Source organism: Antechinus flavipes, chromosome 4, assembly GCF_016432865.1.
Source record: "Antechinus flavipes isolate AdamAnt ecotype Samford, QLD, Australia chromosome 4, AdamAnt_v2, whole genome shotgun sequence".
NCBI lineage: Eukaryota > Metazoa > Chordata > Mammalia > Dasyuromorphia > Dasyuridae > Antechinus > Antechinus flavipes.
Genome location: NC_067401.1, coordinates 135,089,585 through 135,111,401, shown reverse-complemented (window position 1 = coordinate 135,111,401; position 21,817 = coordinate 135,089,585). Strand labels below are relative to the sequence as shown.

Genomic DNA, 21,817 nt, shown 5'->3' with positions numbered 1-21,817 from the left:
TCATCCAGAGAACTTGACCAAGAAAAGGAAGGGAGACATAACTAGCTAATCATTTGTGATTTCTCTTGGGCTACCTCCAATTACCTCTGGGCTACTGGCATCCATGAATGGGGTGAAAGAAATGCACAACAATAAACGTTAGTAATATATATATATATATATCTATCTATACCTGACTTTGGAATGCATGATAGGGGTTCGCCTCCTCCCCCCAGAAAATTTTCCTTCCTCATTCTCTTTCCCAGGCTGATAATAAAACAAATAGACTTTTGCTGAGCATATAGGTGAGGAAAGCAAGAGGATCATAGCTCCAGAGCTAGGGAGACCTTAGACAAGACATAGTTCCCTTCGTTTTATAGAGGCAACCCCTGGGTATTTTGAGTAATGGTCTTTTCAAAATTTTCTGGAAAGCAAAGAGCTCATATATAGCATGAGGGGAGTTCAATTTTTTTGCTTTAGCATGACCTTAGAGAAAATGCTTCCTTCTTTGAGGTTCAGTTTTCCTAAGTGAGAAGTTCCCTATAGAAGAATTAGTTTGTTTTTATACCTGGTGTTGACCCTTTCTTAGTCTCCCACATTAGAACATTGTGTGTATTTCTGAATTCTGGAGGAGGGAAGAAAGGAAGTTCATTTTTACACATGGCCGCAGTTCACATCTGTCTCTTCAGGGACCCCCGCCTCTGCTGTAGGGGAGAAGCTGCAATTATTTGGCAGTGGGTGAGCTTGCCAGGCACGTTGGTACAAGAGGGGTGGCGCCAGGCTGCTGCTGGGGGGCATATCAGCAGGGAGGCTCAGGCCAAACAAGGAGTCTTTGGCAGGCTTCCTGGGTGGGGATGGGGGCCCAGCAGTGCCCACTTTGGTAAGGATTCCTGCCAGACCCCCCATTTTGGGGTAAAATTGGAGACCAGCTGGCCTCAATGACTGGGATAAGATTTCACCAAATGTCAGCTTGGAGAGGCGGGACGCTGGGTCTTCCCAGAGCTGTCCTGTAACATCTGCCCCTTCAGCCAAATCCCCCAAACAGCTGAAGGGATATGTGAATTTTGGCCAAAATCCCAGCCTTAAGTCCCCCTTCTCCTCCAGCTCCTAACACATTCTCACCCTTGAGACAAATAGGAAACTTTTATGGGTCTGATTTACAACTGTAGATTCTCTTGTCAGGGTCTTAGGGTGGGGAGGTGGGCACTCTGGGAAAGGTCTCCAGACTGAGATACTAACGAGACCCTCCCAGACAGACCCAGTCAGGAAAGCAGAACACACACACCCAGACATACATACATGGTACACACACATTTATACACACCCTTTCAAGGGGAGAGAAATTCTAGACCTCTTCATGATAGAGATCTTAATTCCCCTTTCTTTTGTCTGAGTCACAAAGGAGGCAGCTGTAGCTCTTTTCTCCCCACAGCATCAAATACCTGAGAAAGAGACAGGGTCAGATAGAGAAAGAGAGACAGACAGACAGAAAGTGTGAGAGAGGGAAAGTGTGTATGGTTTAGGGATGAGGGAAAAGGTTCATACTGGACACTGGGGGAACCAGGTACAGGTGATAGCCAGTAATTAGAGAATGTTTGCACTTGGTGAAGGGTGTGGATAAAACCAGATCTTATAAAGAAACTAGATAATTTCATATTTTCCCTTGAGAGGTGTGGTAAGTAGTCTGATAGTCATGGAATGTCAGTCTCCTTCCCTCTCTGTCTCCCTCCCTTCCCTCCTTCCTTCTTTTTTCCTTCCCTTCTTCCCTCCCTTCGTACCTCCCTCTCTCCTTTCTCTCCTCTCTTCCTTCCTCCCTCCCTCCCTTCCTTCCTCCCTCCCTCCCTTCTTGCTTTCTTCCTCCTTCTCTCTGTCTCTTCCTTCCTTTTCCCTTTTTCTCCTTCCCTTCCTCTTTTCCTACTTCCTTTCTTTTCCTCCCCCCTCCCCTAGGAAAGTTAAATAAATTCATGGGCACACATCACAGGGAATATTTGAACCTAGCTTCTCTGACTGCTGCTGTTTTATTCTGGAAGCTAGTCTCTCAAGCTCTTTGTCAAGTCTCTGTTCTTAAGTTGGGCCATCTCTCTAGCAACAACTATATTTGGTGACCAGTTAAAAAGAGAGAAATGGGTCTGGCTGTCCCCAGCTCGTGCTGCCTCACTCGGGCTGGGGAGGATGATGCTGGGGAGGTAGACTACATAGCATGTGCTTCCTGAGGTGCCTGAGGACTGGAGACAGGTCTGCTAAGGCTAGAGCAAAATAAAGGAGGTCCTCAGCCTTCTCCCATCGTCCTCTGCTGCTAAGAGGAAGAAGAAGCAGTTCAGGCAAGTGCTTCCTTTTTCTGGATCTGTCTCTGTTTCTCAACTCTATGTCTCCATCACTTTGGAAACCCAACCTGTTCTATTTTGGAAATCAACCAATCTATTTTGGTTGGTTTGTTTTTCCTGTGTCTAAACTGGTTCCCTCAAAGTAGTACCTTTGGTGTCTGGGACACCTCAGGCTACCCCCACTGGGGCTGGCAACCACAGGATTGGATTACTCCTCTGCCTGGGTGTCCATCCAGAAATGACCATCTTAGGGACTCCACCCTGAACCTTGGCAAAGGAGGGGTAATCACACCTACACAGATCAAGCAGGGATGGACTAAAGAATGGGATCTAAGTTCCTGTTCTCTTAATCCCATCTCATTCCTTATCTATCTTATTTTCTCCCTTCCCCTTTCCCTTTCTTTTTCCCTTTCTACCCCCCTTCACCTTCTGCTTTCCCCTTCTCCTGTCCCTTTCCCTTTCCTTCCTTTTCCTTTATTTAATATTTTAATTTTTTTTCTGGTCAAACATGTACATTATTAATTTATTAATTTTTTTTTTTTTTTTGCTAAGGCAGATGAGGTTGGGTCTCAGAGCTAGGAAGTGTTAAGTGTCTGAGACCAGATTTGAACTTAGGTCCTCCTGACTTCAGGGCTAGGGCTCTATCCACTGTGCCACTTTAGCTGCCCCTATTAATTTTTTTAAATACACATTTCTTTATGAATCAGAAGAGAAAAATCAGAACAAAAATGAAAAACCACAAAAGAAAAAAATTAGAAGAAAAAGTGAACATATATTGAATTACAGTCTCCCTCCCTCCCTTCATCTCTCCCTTCCTTCCTCCCTTCCTTCCTCTTTCCCTCTTTTCCTTCCCTTTTAAAATAAAACTTGATATCTTTTGGCTTTTTGTACCATCCAGATATCTCCTAGTATCCCTTTTCTTGCTCCCAGAGAACCATCCAACAAAAAATATTTTAAAAGAAAAAAATCAGCAAAACTAACCATTACATTAAAAAGAAGCAACCCTAAATATGTATAATGTTGCATATCCACATTCCTTCAACCTTGCAAAAGAATGTTGTGAGGGTATCTCTTCATTTCTCTTCTTGGAAGCCATGCATGTTCTTTATAATTTCACAACATTTATTTTTGGTCGTTTTGTAGCTCTTTTCCATTTTAATCTTGAACTCATTGTGTTCATTATTTTCCTGACTATTCTTTACAGCAAGGGTCCTCAAACTTTTAAAATAGCGAGCAATTTCACTGTCCTTCAGACTTTAGGAGGGCCGGACTATTGTTTTGTGGGCCTTTAAATAAAGAAACTTCATAGCCCTGGGTAAGGGGGATAAACGTCCTCACCTGCCATGTCTGGCCCGCGGCTGTAGTTTGAGGACCCCTGACTTTACAGTGTTGTACCCCCTTCCATTTTGCTCTTAGACCCTGAAATACGGAAAGGCTAGGGGATGTTGGAGTGAGAATTTTCCTTTTTTAGACAGGCAAATAACCACACCCCAATCCCTAGCTCCTTGTGGTGGACTCATATGTCCACTTCCTCCTCCTCCTTGGAGACCAGGTCTGCGGGGGAGGGTATAGATTACAGGTCTGAGGTGGGTGTGGTCTTTCTCTCTTCCTTGAGGAGGAGAATCTCTGCCTGATACCTTAAGACCTTTAGACAGGTCTGAGAGCATTGCAGAGTTGCAGACAGAGGAAGCTCGGGCTTTATTTAGCTGGGTGGTATAGTAGAGAGCTGCCCTTAGAAAAGCTCTAGCTGTGTGACTTGGGTCACTTATGCACTTAGGTTAAGGCTCATTGGTGTCCTTATTTCTAAAATGGGGATAAAAATAGCATCTGTCTAACAAGCTGGTGAGGATCACATAAGGTAACATATGAAGTTTTTATCTAAATGTTGGTTTTTAGTGATTGTCCCTTCCCAGGTACTGGGATGAAGAGTGTCTGCAATGGCTTTGCTCAGAGCCCTGTTTTCTGCCCTTTTTCTGACCTTCTCTGGCCTACTGTTCCAAGCATAAAAGTGAATCACCCCTTTGCACAGCTGTGTTGGGATTAGGGGTGGGGAGGAAGGCTAAGAATTAGCTGATGTCACCATAGTGGACATTACCCTGTATAAAGGGCCACAAGCCTTATAAGGGCAGAAAGATTCAACCCAGATGAGTAGGAGTTGAGAGAAGAATGAGGTTCTATCAATGAGTTGTCCCTAAGCCCCAGATTAATTGGGGCAGCAATCCTGCCCCCAAAGAGGTTAGGACTAAACCAAACTGACTTGGTAGGAAATGGTAAGAGTGATGAGGAGATGGACAAATGCAGCTCAGAACTCGGGAGGATTTGAGTTCAAATGCAGCCTCAAACATTTAGCAGCCACTTAACCCTGATTGCTCCAAAATAAAAAACAAAACAAAACAAAAAAAATATAATATATATATATATATATATATATATATATATATATATATATATATATATACTTGAATGAAGAATGAAGAATGGTCATCCTAGGATCATAGATGGAGAGTTAGAAAGGATTTCAGAGATCACCTAACTCAATCTTAATTCAATGGGTAAAGAAACAGAGGGACCAGAGAAGTATCCTTGGGCCACATGGAAATCTCCACAGCTGCAAGGGACTTGTCCATATTTCCTATTTAAAAGATGAGAAAGTGGAGGGTAAAAAGGATTTCTACCCAAGTCCCTTTGATTCTATATCTAATACATTGCCCATCCCCAAGAGTTTCCATTTTACCCACTGCTTAATGGGTAGCTGGTGAAGGTTTTTTGAGTAGGTGGGAAATGGGATCAAAACTTTGCTTGGAGGGAGATTGAGTGGCTTCTGGAATCATCAGATCTCTAGAGCTAGAAAGGACCTGAAAAGCCCATTAGCCTTCAGTTCACACCTACCCCCCCCCCCCTTTCCTTTTTTTTTTTTTTTTAAAACAGATAAGGAAACAGACCTAGGGAAAATAAACAATATGTTCAAAGTCAGAGAGGTAGGCTTTGAACCTGGAGCCTTTGACTCAAGTTGGCATTCATACTGCCTTCACTTGAACTTAGGGTAGCAAGAGACATACTGCTTGAGAGATGGCTCTTTTTTGAGGCTTAGGCAAGTCAACTGGAGTCTCTAGATCTCCATTTTTAACTCTGTAAAGTGAGGTCAGCCTGAGATGATGAGCTTTCAGGTCCCTTCCTGTCCTAAATCTGTCACCTTTTGAATATAGCAGCACGGCAGAGCCCTGCCATGTTAGCTTTGCTGTAAGCCGTGTCTGATCTCTAGCAGCTCTTACCATCCCAAGAGCCCACAGTCCTTCCCCCATTCTTCCTCCCTTAGCCTTCCCCTCCCCTTTAAATATTCTGCAGCCAGGCCACACTCCTGGAACTAACATTTGTTAGCTTCTGCTGAGCCCCAAATAGCCTGTAGCTCAAACTTGTGGTCTTACTGGGGTTTAGCCCCCCAACTTTAGTGCAGAAACAGCACCCGTTCTCCAGCTGGCCTGGTCACATCCACAAAGCTAGTGGATATCGGAGGGAAGACTTGCATTTGGACTTTTTGGGCTCTGGAGGCTTCCTCTTTGCTCCATCATGACACCCTGCCTCTTACTCTCAAGCTGATCCCAGGACTCCGTGACCTGGCCCTGGGGTCCTGCCCCAGAAGCTAGAGGGATTCCCCTGTTCACTGGGAAGGGTCCTGGTACCCTCCGTTCGAGCAAAGGATTTAACAAGCTGGTGAGGATCACATAAGGTAACATTATTACATGGCTGAGGATGGCTTCTCAGTAAAGACAGACAGGGGAGGCCTGGTCTGGAGTTGGGCCTGAGTTCTGGTGACCAGGGACGCTCTGAAGGCCTTGTTTCTTGGCCCTTTGGGCAAACATTTAGTAAGGCCGAGCCAGAGATGCAGTCCTCGGACTCGCTGCCTCAGGGGATGTCCTGAGGAAAGTGTTCTGTGTGTGTGTTGTAGTAATGGCATCTTCACAGGGTCTTGACCCAGGCTTTGGAAGCCTTTAGAGTACTGGGGATTGGGGGCCAGCGACAGGTGGTGAGGGGTGGGGGGGTGGGGGAGACCGGAATCATCTGGCTCAGCCTGACCTTTGGCCTCCCTTTCTGCGCCTGGGAACCACCCGGATCTCATCCCGGAAACTCTCAGGAGGCTTGGTCATGTGGTCCATGTCCTGGGCTGACCTGCCTTTCAGGGACCCCCCCCACGGAGGAAATACGGGCTGGAGGTGGGAGGAGAGAGGAACTAACAGGAAAGGAACAGCTGCTTAGAGGGAGGCTGAAGACCTAGGGATCTGGACCCTACTGATTCCCAATGCATGTGGGAGAAAGGAGGAAGAACTTTCAAGAGTCCCCAACTTTGTTTTTCTCTTTTCCTAATGATGATGATAATGATGATAAAAATAAAATAATAAATTTGTCTAATGATGATGATAAAAATGAAATAATAATAATAGATGATAATAAAATAAAACAAAAAATGAGGATTTTTTAAAAAGAAAGTTATTATTGAGACTAATCATTACTATCAAGTGAGAAATAAAATTAGAAAAATGTCTAAAATTAGAAAAATCTGTCCAAACAGATTTACCATTATTTTAATGATAACCTGCACAGAGTCCAAGTCAAAGACAGATTCCCAATAAAAGATAAAATTCTCACTATTCTGGTGAGATTTCTGTATTTTACATATGTTCATATATATGCATATATACATATACATAAATTACATAGTTTTTAAAAAGTGTTTACATGGTACTTAACAAATATTATCATATTTGAGCTTCACACTATCCCTGACGGGTAGATGCTATTTATCATTCTGTTTTACATGTGGGGAAAATGAGGCTGACAGAGCTTAATAAGTGACTGAAGCAGGATTCAAATTCAGCTCCTTTTAATTCCAAGTGTAAATAACACTATCACAAAGTTGCCTGCACTTTAAACTCAGTCTAGCCCTGTTTCTGTATATTCCCAGGGAATTCTCAAATCTTGGTCCCTCAGTTGCCTTCTGCATCTGGAAATTCTTCTCATTTTTTTCCTAATCTCAGTTTTGCTTATTGTAGAACTACCCAGATTTCTGCTAAATCTCCAGGACTAGATGGTCACTATTGGCTTCTTTAGGATTGCCATGTAAACACTTGAGGCTTGAGGATTATTCCAAGGCAGGGATTCTTCATTTCTTAGGTGCTGTGGACTTCTTTGGTAGGCTGGTTAAATTTGGGGACTCCTTCTCAGTGATGTTTTTAAAGGCATAAAGTAAAACAACATGAATTGCTAGGTTTTACCTAGAGGTTGTTGAAAATAAAGATTTTTTTTTTTCCTCTGAGTTTACAGAGACTCTGTAATTTATCCGTGGGTCCCAGTTAAGAACCTGTGTTGAATTATGGTCTGTTTTCTCGCTTTTTTCCCATTCTAATAACCCTTTCTGAAGTAAGTCCCAAAGTGTTGGCAGTTTCCTATCTATTGGCCCAACCCTTGGTGTCGTGGTGGTCACTCAATAAGAAGATTTGTGGGTACCTTTCAGACATCACTTTACTACCTTGGCATCAGCCCAGGTATTTAAGATAGTGGAGCATCCTCCTTATGTCCTTTGATCGTTGCCCCCCTCCCTCTTTCATTTCCTAAGGGCCCCTCTTTGGGGTCCCTTCCATTCCTCCCCCAGTAGTTCCCTCTTGGAGCTTACTTTCTTTATTCTCTCCTCTAGGTGCGTTACAAGGAAGAATTTGAAAAGAACAAGGGCAAGGGCTTCAGCGTGGTGGCCGACACACCTGAGCTTCAGAGGATTAAGAAGACTCAGGACCAAATCAGTAATGTAGGTTTGTCCCAGCCTCCCTCCTTCCCACCCACCTCTCATTGCCTGGCACATGGGGGAGAAGCTAAGGGCTGAGTACTTCCTGAGACCTCTTGCCTCCTTGAGTCCCTGATCAGCCCCTGGAAACAGAGGGAGGGGCTTGTGTGTATTTGTGTGTGGGGGGGTCCTTCACACTGAGCCCTTCCCCCCCTTTCTCAAAAACCAGGGATTTTTGTTAGCTGGTGTTTTTTAAATTTTTATTTTCCAAGGTTGGATTATGAGATGGGGATGGTCGGCTTGATTAGTAGGTTCATTTTGCATTTGAAGATGGGGGTGAAGGAGGCACGACTCGCTGTCTGTCTCTCTGTCAGTCTCCAGCTTGCTAAGGAAGCAGGAACTAGGGAGGCCATCATTTCCTCCCTCACCCTGGGTTCTTACTTCCTTCCTGTGTAAAGAACCTGGCCAACACATCCTTACCTCAATACCTCCTGACACCCTACCACCCCTCCCCCAGATTCCATCAGCCCCACAAAGATAAATTCACCTTCCTCAAGTCCTTCTTTTTAGAGAGGGGGGAACAGGAGCAGTGCTGAAAGAAAGGGGTGCCATCAGTTCTCTCTCAAGGGCCCTTGGCACCTCTGAGCATGCAGTGGAGCGCGGTTGGGTACCTTCTTTGGGCTACAGGTTGGACTGTGGTTTCATGCTGACCATTCTTGTTAGCGAAGGAAGGCTTGGTGTTTCCTGCCTGACACTGCACGAGAGAAAGAGATGGGTGGGGGAGGGCTCAAGGGGGAGAGAGGGACAGTGAGACAGGGAAGGCAGAAAATGGGGAGATGTAAAAGGGTCTTTGGGACCTCCTGTTTCGGGACCTCAGTCGGAGGACAGAGCGTGTGGATAGGTAGTCTACCAGCATCAACACTTTTGTGATGTCTAATGATAACAGAAAACATTTATGTAGCATTTTATCCTGTATCTTTCTTCCTTCTCAGCCAAACATCTAGGGGAAAAGTTCTCTACACTTATTTCTCCATTTCCTCTTTGTTTGCTTGTTATCCACCCCATTCGATTATGAGCTCCTTGAAGACAAGACTAATTTTTGCCTTATAATGTAGGCATATATGCTAAATAAATACTTTACATCTCATTTGATCCTGACAAGAATTTCCTTGAATTGGTTAAGTGCTGTTATTATCCCCATTTTACATATGAGGAAACTGAGGCAGGAGTTAAGAGGTTACACAGCTGGTAAAACGTTGAGGTTAGTTTTGAACACAGACGTTTTTGTTTCCAGGCTCTGTGTCCTGTTCACTTTGCCACCGAGCTGCCTCAATTCTATATTTCATCATTCTATGTACTTGCATTTCCCCCCCTGTACCTGGGGGTAATGGAGAGTGAATGACTAGTTCTGAGAAGAAAGCCTCATCCTACAATTATTGTCTCTGTTTGGAGGGAGCTGGAAGCCCAGAGATTTTCATTGCTTTCTTAGAGTCCCCAAGGGAGCTAGTGCAGGGGCCCGGGCTGAAATCTGAGTCTGCTGCTGTCCTGGGCCTAAGCCTGTAGGCTCTCCATTGCTGCATCCTCCATCTTTCTATCCACCTTCCTGCAGGAGGAGGTGGGAAGGACAGAAACGGAATTGGACCAGTTTCCATTAGTCTTTCTACCCCGCAAAGCATTGGTGTGTCATTATTAGGTAAGAGGGTGGTTAGCTTATGGAGGAGATGCTTAAATCCTTTCCCTCTGCAGGGTTACCCCGAGGGCTCACCCTCCAGTCCCCCTAATATCCTTTACCACACGCACACAATCCACACATTCCTCTGTGGCTCTGTGACTTAGGCCTAGCCTTAGGGATAAGAACTGGACCTATAATTTTCATTATTATGGCATACTGGAGATTTTTCAGTTTTTATAAGAAACAGGACTTCCTGATTCTAAAGTTGACTTTTCTCACTATGTCATGGTATATTTCTGCATTACACAATAAATTAGCCTTTTAACCTGCTTCTAGATCCTAAATGGCTAAGGTTATGTTGATTTTCAAGTTATATATCTTTTTTAGAGCCTCTAGTAAGGGGAAAGGGAAGAAGAGGAAGGTAAATGTTTAGGATTGCCACGAGAGGCCTTCCTGTAGATTTCTTTTTTTTAAGTATTATTTTTTGTTTTTATATCACTATTTTCCAATATATCCCTCTTTCCTTTCAGATAATATTCTTTTATCATGAAAACTTTTTATTATTTGGCCTATGCTTATGTACGCTTGACTTTTTGGCATTGCTACTATATTGAGCTGTTAGGGTGACCCTAAATTCCTAAAGCTTTCTGTAGTCCCAGGGGGAAGAAAAACCAGAACGTCATTGAATTATGGATTTAATGACTGTGTTTGAATCCTCCTGCTATTTGTTACATGTGTAATCTTGGGCAAATCTATTAACTTTTCTGGGCCTCAGTTTCCCCATTTGTAAAATATAATGGTTATATATTATTCTCTGTGGTCTTCTGACCCACTTCCTCTTGGCTTTTTTCTCCATATAGTTGTCTTACTCTCTTCCTAAATAATAGAGGTATTAATGTTAGAGGAAAACCTACCGGGGAGCTAGAGCCTTGGAGTCTAGGTATCAAAGCTAACTATAGCAGAGACATTCACACCTGGAGAGATAATAATCAGTTGCAACTCCTATTGCCATTTACTGATTAAGTCTTTTTGAGAAGGTGTTGACCATTAACTTAACCATTCCACCAGTTAAGTAGTATTAAAACTCTTTTGTTTGTTTCCCTTCTCTGAGAGATGTTGACATTAACTAGACCTGTTAAATGATATAAGTTATTTAACTGGACTATTTAAGGAAGTTAGGTAGTGAAGTTTTTAATAAAACCTATTCAGCCAAATGAAGATCCACCACTGATTTTGAAAGCTTTTTCAGCAAAGGGCCACACAAAGATCTGTTTTATTCCTTTATCATACCTTTTTTTTTTTTTAATTAAAATTGTTTTACTACCTTGATTCACCCACCTTTTCCACCTGATTTTATTTTCCAATGACTTTTTTTTAAGTGAAAGGAAAAAAATCACAAACTTCAAAATTGAAAAGGACATCAAAAAAATCATTTAGTCATAGACTTTCCAAGTTGGGAGGGACTTTCCAGGATGGCTTGGACTGGTATGAGCAAGATCCAAACCATTCTGGAAAGTCCCTTTATGGAGGAATATCCATGACCTGTGGCCATCCCAGAAAGGTAATCTGCACTCCCAAGATAGGCTGTTCTAACTTGGAATAGCTCTAAAAGGCATTTTCTCTTAGGACATCAAGCCCAAATCTTATTTTCTGCCATTTCCTCTTATGAGAGCTCCAAGTTATACCACACTGAGTCCTCCCAGTCTGACAATAATTCCTCTTCTGAATGGCACTCTTCCAAATATTTGAAGACAGTCACCAGTCCTTTCATTTTCAAACTGAGAAAAGTCAGTTAACTTGTTCTATGTCATGAAGCTGGTACCATGACAAAGCCAGGATTAGCATCTGGGTCTTCAGCCTCCCAGGCTTTTCTGTGTACTTTTTTGAATAGATATATCCTAAAAAATTTGGGATTTACCATTCAGAAGAATTTGTGCTAAGTTCTGAAAATCATCTTAAAAGGATCTTCTGAGAGGTCCAAATTAGTAAGGACAGTTGGGTATACCATTTCTATTGGTTCATTCCTGTAGTTATGGGATTAAAGGTTGAGAGCTGGAAGGAACCTGGGAGAACATGGAGTTCTGTCTTTTCATTTTACAGTGGAAGAAACTGAACCACAGAGAAGAAAAATAACATGGGTCACACAGCTAGTAAATGAAGTGGGATCCAACCCAGGTCTAATTGATTCCAAGTCCAGTGTTCTCCTAGTGTAAAGGGCAGTATGTTGATTAAAGGGGCATTTTGGCCATAGGTTATAGGACTCTAGATTTAGAAATGTAAGGGACTCTAAAGCCTTAGACTCCAACTCCCAACCTCATTTCCAGATGAGAAAACTGAGGCTTAGAGAGATTGTGAATTATTCAGACACAGCTACTAAATATTTGGGGCAGGATTTGAATTCACTTCTTTCTTACTCTCATGACCTGTGTTCTGTCTGCTGCACTACATATCTATGTCAGTGGAAAGCACCTGACTGTTAAGATAGCAGCCCACCTCTCTTCCAGCTTTCCAGGTACAATCCTTTTGTAACCTTCTGTTCTGATAAATTCTTGAGAATCCTAGATTTGTCGATTTACATATAGAAATTCAAACATAATTATCTTTTATTCATGCATAGAAATGCCTTTAAATAAAGGCAGAACATTTTAATTAAAATAGATAATTTGTTTCAATAGCAAAACCTTGTGGTTAGTTAATTGTTCTACATTGTATCTTAAGTTTGGTCTTTTAGCAATTTTTTTTCCTTCTCACTAGTATTTTATTTTTCCAAATACATGTAAAGACATTTTTCAACATTCATTTTTTTAAGACATTGTGTTCTGAATTTTTTCTCCCTCCTTTCTTCACTTCTCCCCTCCTCAAGATAGCAAGCAATCTAATAATAGGTTAAATATGTGCAATTGTTTTAAACATATTTCCACATTTCTTATAGTCAAGAAAAATCAGACCAAAAGGGGAAAATCCATGAGAAAAAAAAATCAGACAAACACAAAATAGATGAAAATACTGTGCTTTGATTTAGATTCAGTCTCCATAGTTCTCTCTCTGGATGTGATGGCACTTTCCATCCCTAGTCTATTGGAATTTCCTTGAATAGCCTCATTGTTGTAAAGAGCTAAAAAGTCCATCACAGTTGATCATCACATATATCATAAGTTATTCAGCCATTCCCCCAACTTATGGGCATCTATTCAATATCCAGTTCTTTGATACTACCAAAAAAGGCTAGCATTTGCTTTCTTTTTTAAAAAAAATTCATTTCATTTCAAAAGTAAAAGTATTTTTCTCTCCTACCCACTTCCTCTCCTCCACTGGGAAAAAGAAAAAGAAAAAAGTCTTGCAACAGATATGTATTGTCAAATAAAATAAATTCCCACATTGGCTGTGTATTATTAAATATATGTTTCATTCTATAAGTTGAATCCATTGCTTTCTCTGTTCAGAAGGTGGGTAACATATTTTATGACTATAGATCTAGTGCACTATCCATTGTGCTATTCTTCCCAGAATAATTATATTGAAATTATTTTTCTTGTTATATAAGATACATAGATATCTTTATATATGTGTGTGTGTGTATACACAAATAAGTATGTATACACACATTTTGTATACACAGTATACATATACACACATATGTCCCATAGTAACACAATATATGTCATATAATACACCTAGATATGTATGTATGAGATACTTAGAGAAATCTTAGGCTCCAAAAGGGAGGAGATACATGCATATAACATGTTCTCTCTCTCCCCCTCTCCCTATATTTATCTATATCTCACATGTATACACACCCTCTCTGTATGTGTATGTTTGACTTATAGGCTGTGTTAAATGTATTAAAAATCTCCATGCAGGTTTAAGCTCTTTGTAGCTTTGGAATACTTATTATTTTAGTGGTTTTGCCATGGAATATATTATTATCAATTTCATCTTTATGGAAGTTTTAGCACTTTCCAAAGAATAGATCTTTGAGATGGGCTGAGGAGGTAATAGTGCTAATATTTTGTCTTCCAGATTAGGAGGGGGCTGAACTCAGTAGCCTCAGATGCTTTCTGATTCTTCCCTCTGATCACTATTGAATGCAAAGCATTTTATACACATCATCTCCCCTGGCTGAAATGGGCTTCAGACTCCCCCTCCCCCCTTCCCTGTTTTCCTTCTTCCCTTCTCCCCCTCCGTGCTCCCCAAAGACACACACACACACCTGTCAGCTGTGCTTACACATGAAGTGAGCCATTTCCATGGACTGATGGACCGTTGCCATGCACGGAGTCAGACCCTGCCTGCCAGCAGTCCTTCTGCATGGGGACGGCCAGCTCCTAGGCCCTTTGGGGAGGAAGCCTGATGGTGAGATCGGCTCACCCAGCAGGGATCAGTGGGGGCTGGAAGTGACCAGGGAGCTGCACTTACAGGTTGCTCATCTTGTGTTTTGGAGACCAGCCTTGAAACAGGGAGTGATCCTCATATCTCCTCATTATCAGCCTCTTAATGTACAAGTTCTGTTCAGTAAGATTATTTTGTTCTCTCTGTACCCCTCTCACAAGCTGTGAGCAAAGCCATTCAATTCAGTCAGTGGAGGTGAAGGAGAGAGACAGAAGGTAATTCAGGCATTTCTTGCTCCTCCTGCCCTACCTGTGGAGGTGGGCTCCTCCCTGAGGTGAGGGCCCTGCATCCATCCAGTCTGCCCTCATACTACCCGCTTCACCTCTTACTTCCATCCCAGACTCTCCCCTGAGATCAGATCTCTTTTCTTCCTTGGAAAAGAAACACCATAGGTCTCCCTATCCCCCAGGCCAGAAAGCGGAAGGGCAGAGAAGCGGCCAGCTCTGGGGAAAGGTGAGTGGAGTGGAGAGGCCCTTTTGTCACAGAGATCTGAGGAAAAGAGGGCAGGATATCAATTCCATTCATCTCTTCATCCCTTCCTCCCCTATCATTCCATCCTATTATTGAAGTAATGGAGAAAAGAATAGTGTTTGTGGCAAAACTGGTCTCTCAGTTGCTCTGTTTTGACTGAGATAGAAAATTTCTGTTCCCGAAGGCTTCTGGACAATAGTGTGTCTACAACCCTCCACCCTCAGCTTGATCCAGAGCAGGAGAAAGGACCATTGCTCCTGATTAATCATTCGTCCTAGATGTGAACCTCCTGCCCGGTCCCCTTGTGCAGAGATCTCCAAGATCCTTTTTTGCTTTGAATCTCGATCCAGGAGAAGGAAGAGACTGTAGCATCATCCTCCTGGTCCCCTGCTCCTCCTGCCCCTGGGGAGCTGCTCGCGTGGGGGATCAAGTGCCCCTCTGCGCTCCATCCCAGGCTTTGTCACTGCACAGCCCCTCTCCCACCCCCCTCTCTGCCAGTGTTCCTTAGCCCTGACTGTGGTCAATAACTGTTATTTAGCCAGGAGACATAGAGATCCAGTTGTTATCCGATTGGCTGCAGCTTCATTAACTCTAGCCTAGCTATTAATTTTTAAGTCCCGGCTGGCTAGACGTTAACCCTTTCCTTCCTCAGCAGGCTGCTGGTAGATAGAAAGAGAAACAGACCTGCATGGGGCGGCTTGTAGCAATGGCTGGGCACATCCCCAGGAGCAGGGCTGAAGGCTCTCCTTTGCTTACCTTTGCTTGCTTAATAGGCTTTTCTGAAATTTCCCATGTACAGAATGGAGTGCTTCTGGGTTAAGGGGAGGAGGATTCTCCCCCCTCCCCCCAATCCAATCCATCCTCTTCCTACTGCTTTAAAAATCAAAATTAAAAGCCAATGCTTTTTCTTAACACTTCTACCCAGTTCAGTGGGTCACATAAGGGGGAAGGGGCAAAACCAGGCCCTCTTCTCATCCTTCTTCCCCTTTTAAAAAAAATCCTTTAAAAATGTCTTTTGTTATTGCATCACCTACTACTACTTCTCTGAACACATCTTCCCCTTGGGCAGCTAGCCTTTTCTCTAAACAAATATTAAAGAAGGAAGGAGGGAAAGCCCAGTTACGTAAAACTTACCAACATATTGACAGGCTGTGCAATTTTCCATATCCATAGTTCTCTTGGACTTTTTTAGATTGAGATAAAAACCTCTATTGAGTATGTACCAAGTGCCAGGCTAACATACAAACAAACTTGTTTTATCAATAATTTTTATTTCATATTGCTTCCCCATCTGTAGTTCACCCTCTTTCCATCCAGAGGAGGTCAGTATGCTTTATTCATTCTCACTCCCCTGGAATCGAGATTGGTCTTTGCGTTGATTGAAGTCTTGACTTTACTTCTCCATTGTGGTCATTGTGCAGCTCTTTCTTTGCTCTGTCACAACATCCCTTGCTGCCTTCCTTCTCTTTGTTTTGTTCCCTTACTGGGTTTAAGGAGCGCTTTAGCCACCTATGATGAATGAATTAGAATGGTCACTTGTCCACTGATGGTCACTCACTGCCCATAGCACAGGCGCCCCCGCCCTTCAGAGTGCAAGGGTATCTAGGCAGCTGATTACTTAGGGAGATAAATAGAGAAAAGTTAGTGGTTCCCTTATTATTCAGCCCAGTATACCTGAGCTGGTTATCTGGGAGTCTCTTTGTTCATGGTCTTTTCCTATATCTCTATTTCTGCTTGTCTGGATCTCTCTTGGGTAAGGAAGAGGATCAGACTTTCCAATCTGCCCACCTTCCTTCACAGTACTTCTGGGAGCCACATTGGGAGTCAAAAAGTTGACCTGGATCATCCAAATATGGTTTTTTTGGATTAGCTGAAGATTCACTTAGGTGTAGACCATGGTGAGACCCTTCCTCTTCTGAGTCTCAGTAGCCTCATGATCAGTGATCTTATGAGCCAATGCTTACTTGTGCAGAAAACTGCCCCTACTATGTGCTTTTGTTGCTCAGGTTCAGCCATGTCTAACTCTTCAAACCCATTTGGGATTTTCTTAGGGAAGTTAATAGACTGGCTTGCCATTTCCTTCTGTGATTCATTTTATAGATGAATGGAGCTCTATCCATTCTATCACCTGGCTGTCCCAACTGCGTACTAGGCTAAGTGTTGGGACTACAATGCAGAATGGCAGGTGGCCCCAGCTCTGAAGAAGCTTACTCTCTTTTTGTTGTTGTTTATTTGTTTTCTTTTTTTTTCTTTTTTTGTTTATTTTTTTGTTTTTTTTTTTCCTGAGGCAATTGAGATTAAGTGACTTGTACCCAGGTCACACAGCCAGGCAGTGCTAAGTGTCTGAGGTCAGATTTGAATTCAGATCTTTCTACTTGAGGGCTGGTGCTCTATCCATTGTGCCACCTAGCTGCCCCACTTTTTTTTTTTTTTTCTTTTTTTGTAGTTTTTACCCCTTTTGGTTTCATTTTTCTTGTGCAACATGACAAATATGGAAATAGGTTTAGAAGAATTGCACATATTTAACCTATGTTGGATTGCTTGCTGTCTTGGGGAGGGGAGAAGAAGGGAGAAAAATTTAGAATACAAAGTTTTATAGAGTGAATGTTGATGACTATCTTTGCAAGTATTTGGAAAAATAAAATACTATTAAAATAAAAAGAAACATAGCACAGGAACCACTTCTAGATTATGCTTTCCCTGGTCTCCTCAACTGCAAGTACCCTACCTTCCCTCTCAAACTGACTTTTCCTTATTGGGGCAGCTAGGATATGTAGAGGATAGAGTGCTAGGCCTAGAGAATAATTTTCCTGATTCCCATCCCAGCTGTGTGATCCTGGATAAATCAATTAATCCTGTTTGCCTCGGTTTTCTCATCTGTAAAATGAGCTACACAAGGAACTGGCAGAACACTCCAGTATGTTTGCCAAAAAAATCCTGAATGGGGTCACAAAGAGTTGGATAGGACTGAACAATAACAAGTTACTGGTACTTTATTTTTTCTTTGTATACTCAGATAGGTTATTGAGGGACTTGCTTTTTAGAATGTAAGCTCTTTTGTGAGTGGGGTTTATTTCATTCATTGAATTTGTGTTTCAAAACCCAATATATAGGAGGCCCTTAATAAGTACTTGTGAATTGGTTGATTAATCAATCAACAAGGTATTTTTTAATTAATCAGGGGAAATAACATGTACAAGTATAAATTTATCCAAAGTAAATTACAAGGTTGTTTTTTCATGGGTGGGCGAATGAAGAGGAACTAGCTGCAAAGAGGGATCAGGGGGTGATATTTAAATTGATCTTTGAAGGAAGCTACACATTTCAAAGTGGGCACAGGGGAGAGGAGCAAGTATATTCCAGGAGGAGGAGATAGACTATGCAAATGTTCGGGGGCCTGGAAATGGAATGCTGTTATAGAAATAGCAAGAAAGGCTGTGTGGACAGTGGAGAATAATATGTAATATGTCTGGAAAAGGAGGCTGGAGCCAGGAGCCATTAATTTATTTATTTATCTGTATTTTATGAAGTTGCTTGCTCTGGCCAAAGTACTGTGCAGAGCACTGGGGTAAGATAGAGAATTTGTATTAAACATGTTCCTTATGGAGTTTGGAGGCTGAGAAAAGAAAGGAGACAAGCTAATAATAGCAACAATAGCTAACGTTTATGTAGCATGTAAAGTTTATAAAACATCACATCTATGCTAGCTTGTTTGGCCCTCACAACAACCCTTTGAAGTGGGTACTATTATTATTCCCATTTTACAGTTGAGGAAACTAAGGCTGAGTGGGGTTAAGAGACTTATCCAGGGTCACAGGGCTATTCTTTGTCAGGACAGTATTAGTATTCACGGTTTCCCCACGTGAATGGATGTACAGTATGAGTAACAATCTAAGCAGATCACACCATAAAGAGCCTGGAGCACTTTCAACTCTAACCCTAAGATTCCAAATAAACATATGTTAGATGAGATTAGAGATGGAGAGTCAGGGAGACTTCCTAGAAAAGGTGATATTTGGCTGGGGGGTGGGAGGGGGGGAGAGTGTCAGGTTGCAATATCAAATGATTTGTAAGGGCCTCTCTAGACCCACCCTTCTCAGATATTCTTCTATTTTATCTGTGAAGACTTTTCCTTCTTCCATGGTCTTATCTCCCTGTGAGTGTAGGAGTACAATTTTGGAGAGACAATGTTAATCCTGTCTTCCCTTCCCTCTATCTAGTCTTGCTTCAGGGAAGCAGGGGATTGTCTGTGAAGGTAGGAGGACTGTCACTTAAAAAATTTTTTTTGTTTATTTTTAATGCACATTGTTTTATGAATTATGTTGGGAAAGAAAAATCAGAGCAAATGGGAAAAACCCTGGGAGAGATTAAAAAAAAAAAAAAACAGAAAAAAGAAGTGACCACAGCTCATGTACAATGTGTTTCTGGTTCTGCTTGTTTCACTCAGCATCAGTTCATGTAAACAGGGCTGTCCTTTCTTAAGATAGGAATGCTGTTATTTCTAGTCTCTTGATCAATGCTGACCACCCTCTGGTCCTCTGCCCTAATGGAGAGAGATACAAAGTCCCAGATAACCCAGAAAAGCAACTATAGCTATATAGATATATAAATAAATAAAATAATAGCATAGATATATAATACATGGCATATATTAATCTGCTTGGGCTTTGGAATGTGGAAGGAATTTCCACACTGGAAGTACTCTGCATTGATGAAATTACAGGTCTGGATCTCCTTCCCTCCCCATTATATAGTAGGCACTACACTAGGTGCTAGGGAGACAAAAGACAAAAACAACTCATTGTTCATGCTCTGAGGGGTTTGTTCTGTTATGAAAAAATGGTTCATATATCTATTACTTCGAGGAACCATGGGAAGAATGTTGGATTTGAAGTGAGAGGTACTTTATTAACAACTGTTGTCTTCTTGGGACTCCCTGGAGTCAGGTGGTGAATTAGGGAATAAAGAGAGCACCAGTCAGGAAGATCTGAGTCAGACACACCGGAGCTGTGTGACTCTCAGCAAGTCCTGAGTGAGTCAGTCTCAATTTTTCTCAGTTTCTTCTTTGTTAAAGGAGGGAATTGAACTTAGTAGATTTTGTTTGTTTATTTTTTGCTAATGCAATTGGGGTTAAGTGACTTGCCCAGGGTCACACAGCCAGGAAAGTTAAGTGTTGGAGATCAGATTTGAACTCAGATCCGCCTGACTAAAGGGCCAGCACTCTATCCACTGGGCCCCTTTCGTGTCTTCTTGGAGCTCTAAATTTATGATCTTGACTCATTGGTTAGGCAATCTGGATGGAGCTCCCTGGTCATGTGATTACATGTACTTAATTCACTTATATTTCAGTTTCTTCTGAATAAAATAGGGATAGAAACACTTGCACGGCAGTTTTGAGGGAAGTGCTTTCTGATCCTAAAAATATTGTGGAGGGCCAGAAAGGTGGTGCAGTGGATAGAGCTCTTGCCCTGAAGTCAGGAGGACCTGAGTTCAAATTTGGTCTCAGACAGTTAACACTTCCTGGCTATGTGACCTTGAGCAAGTCATTTAACCCCAACTGCCTCAGGAAAAAAAAAAAAGCAATATTGTGGAAATGTATTGTCACTGTACTACCCAGGAGGAGAGGCTGAAGGACACTGATTATTATCTTTGTTTGTTATTAAGCAGATCATGTGGGTTATAATGGGCCAGGTGCTGAATGTGCTTCTGGTCCTGGATTTGGAGTTTGTCCTGCCCACCTCATAAAACTTCCTGGGACTAAAGAGCTCATTTCACTTCTTGGGTCAGTTAGTGTCAGCATCTCCTTGGGAAGACAATTAGCAAATGCCAACAAAGTTGCTATTGATAATTATCTCCCCAGGTGTGAATGTCTCTGCCCTAGCTAGTGTTGATACCTGGGCTCACGGGAACCTCATCCTTGAGTAGAGCCCTGCTCAGCCTGTACTGGGTGTCCAGAGCTGAGACCCAGCCCAGCCGCACAGGGCTTACTGCTTCCCTCAGGGCTGCCCCTCGGGCAAATGTCTGGGTGGGGATAGGAGGGCAGGAGGGTGGCTCCCCCCCTCAGGGCTACTCTGATACCTGGGCCACACTGCCGGCAGGATTTGTATCTCTGGCTGGGGGAACCTCTGAAGTAATAGATAATAGATTTAGAGCTGGCAGAGATCCTGGGGAAACTGACACCAGCACACAGTCACAGATAGGATCCTGGGTTTCTCCTGCCTGAGTTCTCTTACCAGGGAAGGAGAACTTTCTTTTTTCAAAAAAAATTTTTATTAAAACTTTTTATTTTCAAAACATGCATAGATAATTTTTCAACATTAACCCTTGCTAACCCTTGTGTTCCAATTTCCCCTCCTCTTCTCCCAGCCCCTAAGATGGCAAGTAATCCAATATATGTTAAATATGGTGGAAATACATGCTAAATCCAATATCTGTGTAAATATTTATAAAATTATCTTCCTGCACAAGAAAATCAAATCAAACAGGAAAAAAATGAGGAAAAAAAAATACAAGCAAACAATAACAGAGTAAAAATGCTATGTTGTGATCTACACTCAGTTCCCACAATATCTTCTCTCTGGGTGTAGATGGTTCTCTTCATCACAAGATCATTGGAACTGGCCTGAACCCTCTCATTGTTGAAGAGAGCCACATCCATCAGAATTGATCATCATATAATCTTGCTGTTGCCATGTAACAATGATCTCTTGGTCCTGCTCATTTCACTCAGCATCAGTTCATGGAAGTCTCTCCAGGCCTCTCTGAAATCCTGCTAATTGTTTCTTACAGAACAATAATATTCCATAATATTCATATACTATAACTTATTCAGCCATTCTCCTCCTGATGGGCATCCACTCAGTTGAGGGAGAATTTTCTGAGTGAGTTAACGACAAGGGAGAACTTTCAGGTGCTGATGAGCATTTAAAACTGTCTTCTCAGGATAGAGGGAGAAACCCAGAACAAATTCTATTAAGGCTCCTAAAACTCGGAGTTGATCCAAGTTGATTTTTAAAAAAAGGTTAAATCTTCTTATATTCCCTTTCCTCTGTACCAGCCGCACCAGGAGTTGGCGGATGGGTTGATTGTTCTTTACCCTTTGATAAAAGCCATTCCACCTGCCTATGTTGGCAGAAAACAAGGTGCCTTCCTTGTGGTCTTGGCCCCTGGATTCCTATGGGGAATTGTGGGACCTCTTCCTACAGA

The 21,817-nt window shown here is 42.3% G+C and overlaps 1 protein-coding gene across 1 annotated transcript in view; it reads left to right on the top strand.

The window, feature by feature from the left end:
- Positions 1-21,817, top strand: part of LASP1 (LIM and SH3 protein 1) — a 60,532-nt gene that overhangs the window by 27,123 nt on the left and 11,592 nt on the right. Inside the window, exon 4 of the mRNA XM_051994644.1 lies at positions 7,993-8,100. Coding sequence (XP_051850604.1) covers positions 7,993-8,100 — 108 coding nt within the window. The remainder of the gene's footprint in view (positions 1-7,992; positions 8,101-21,817) is intronic.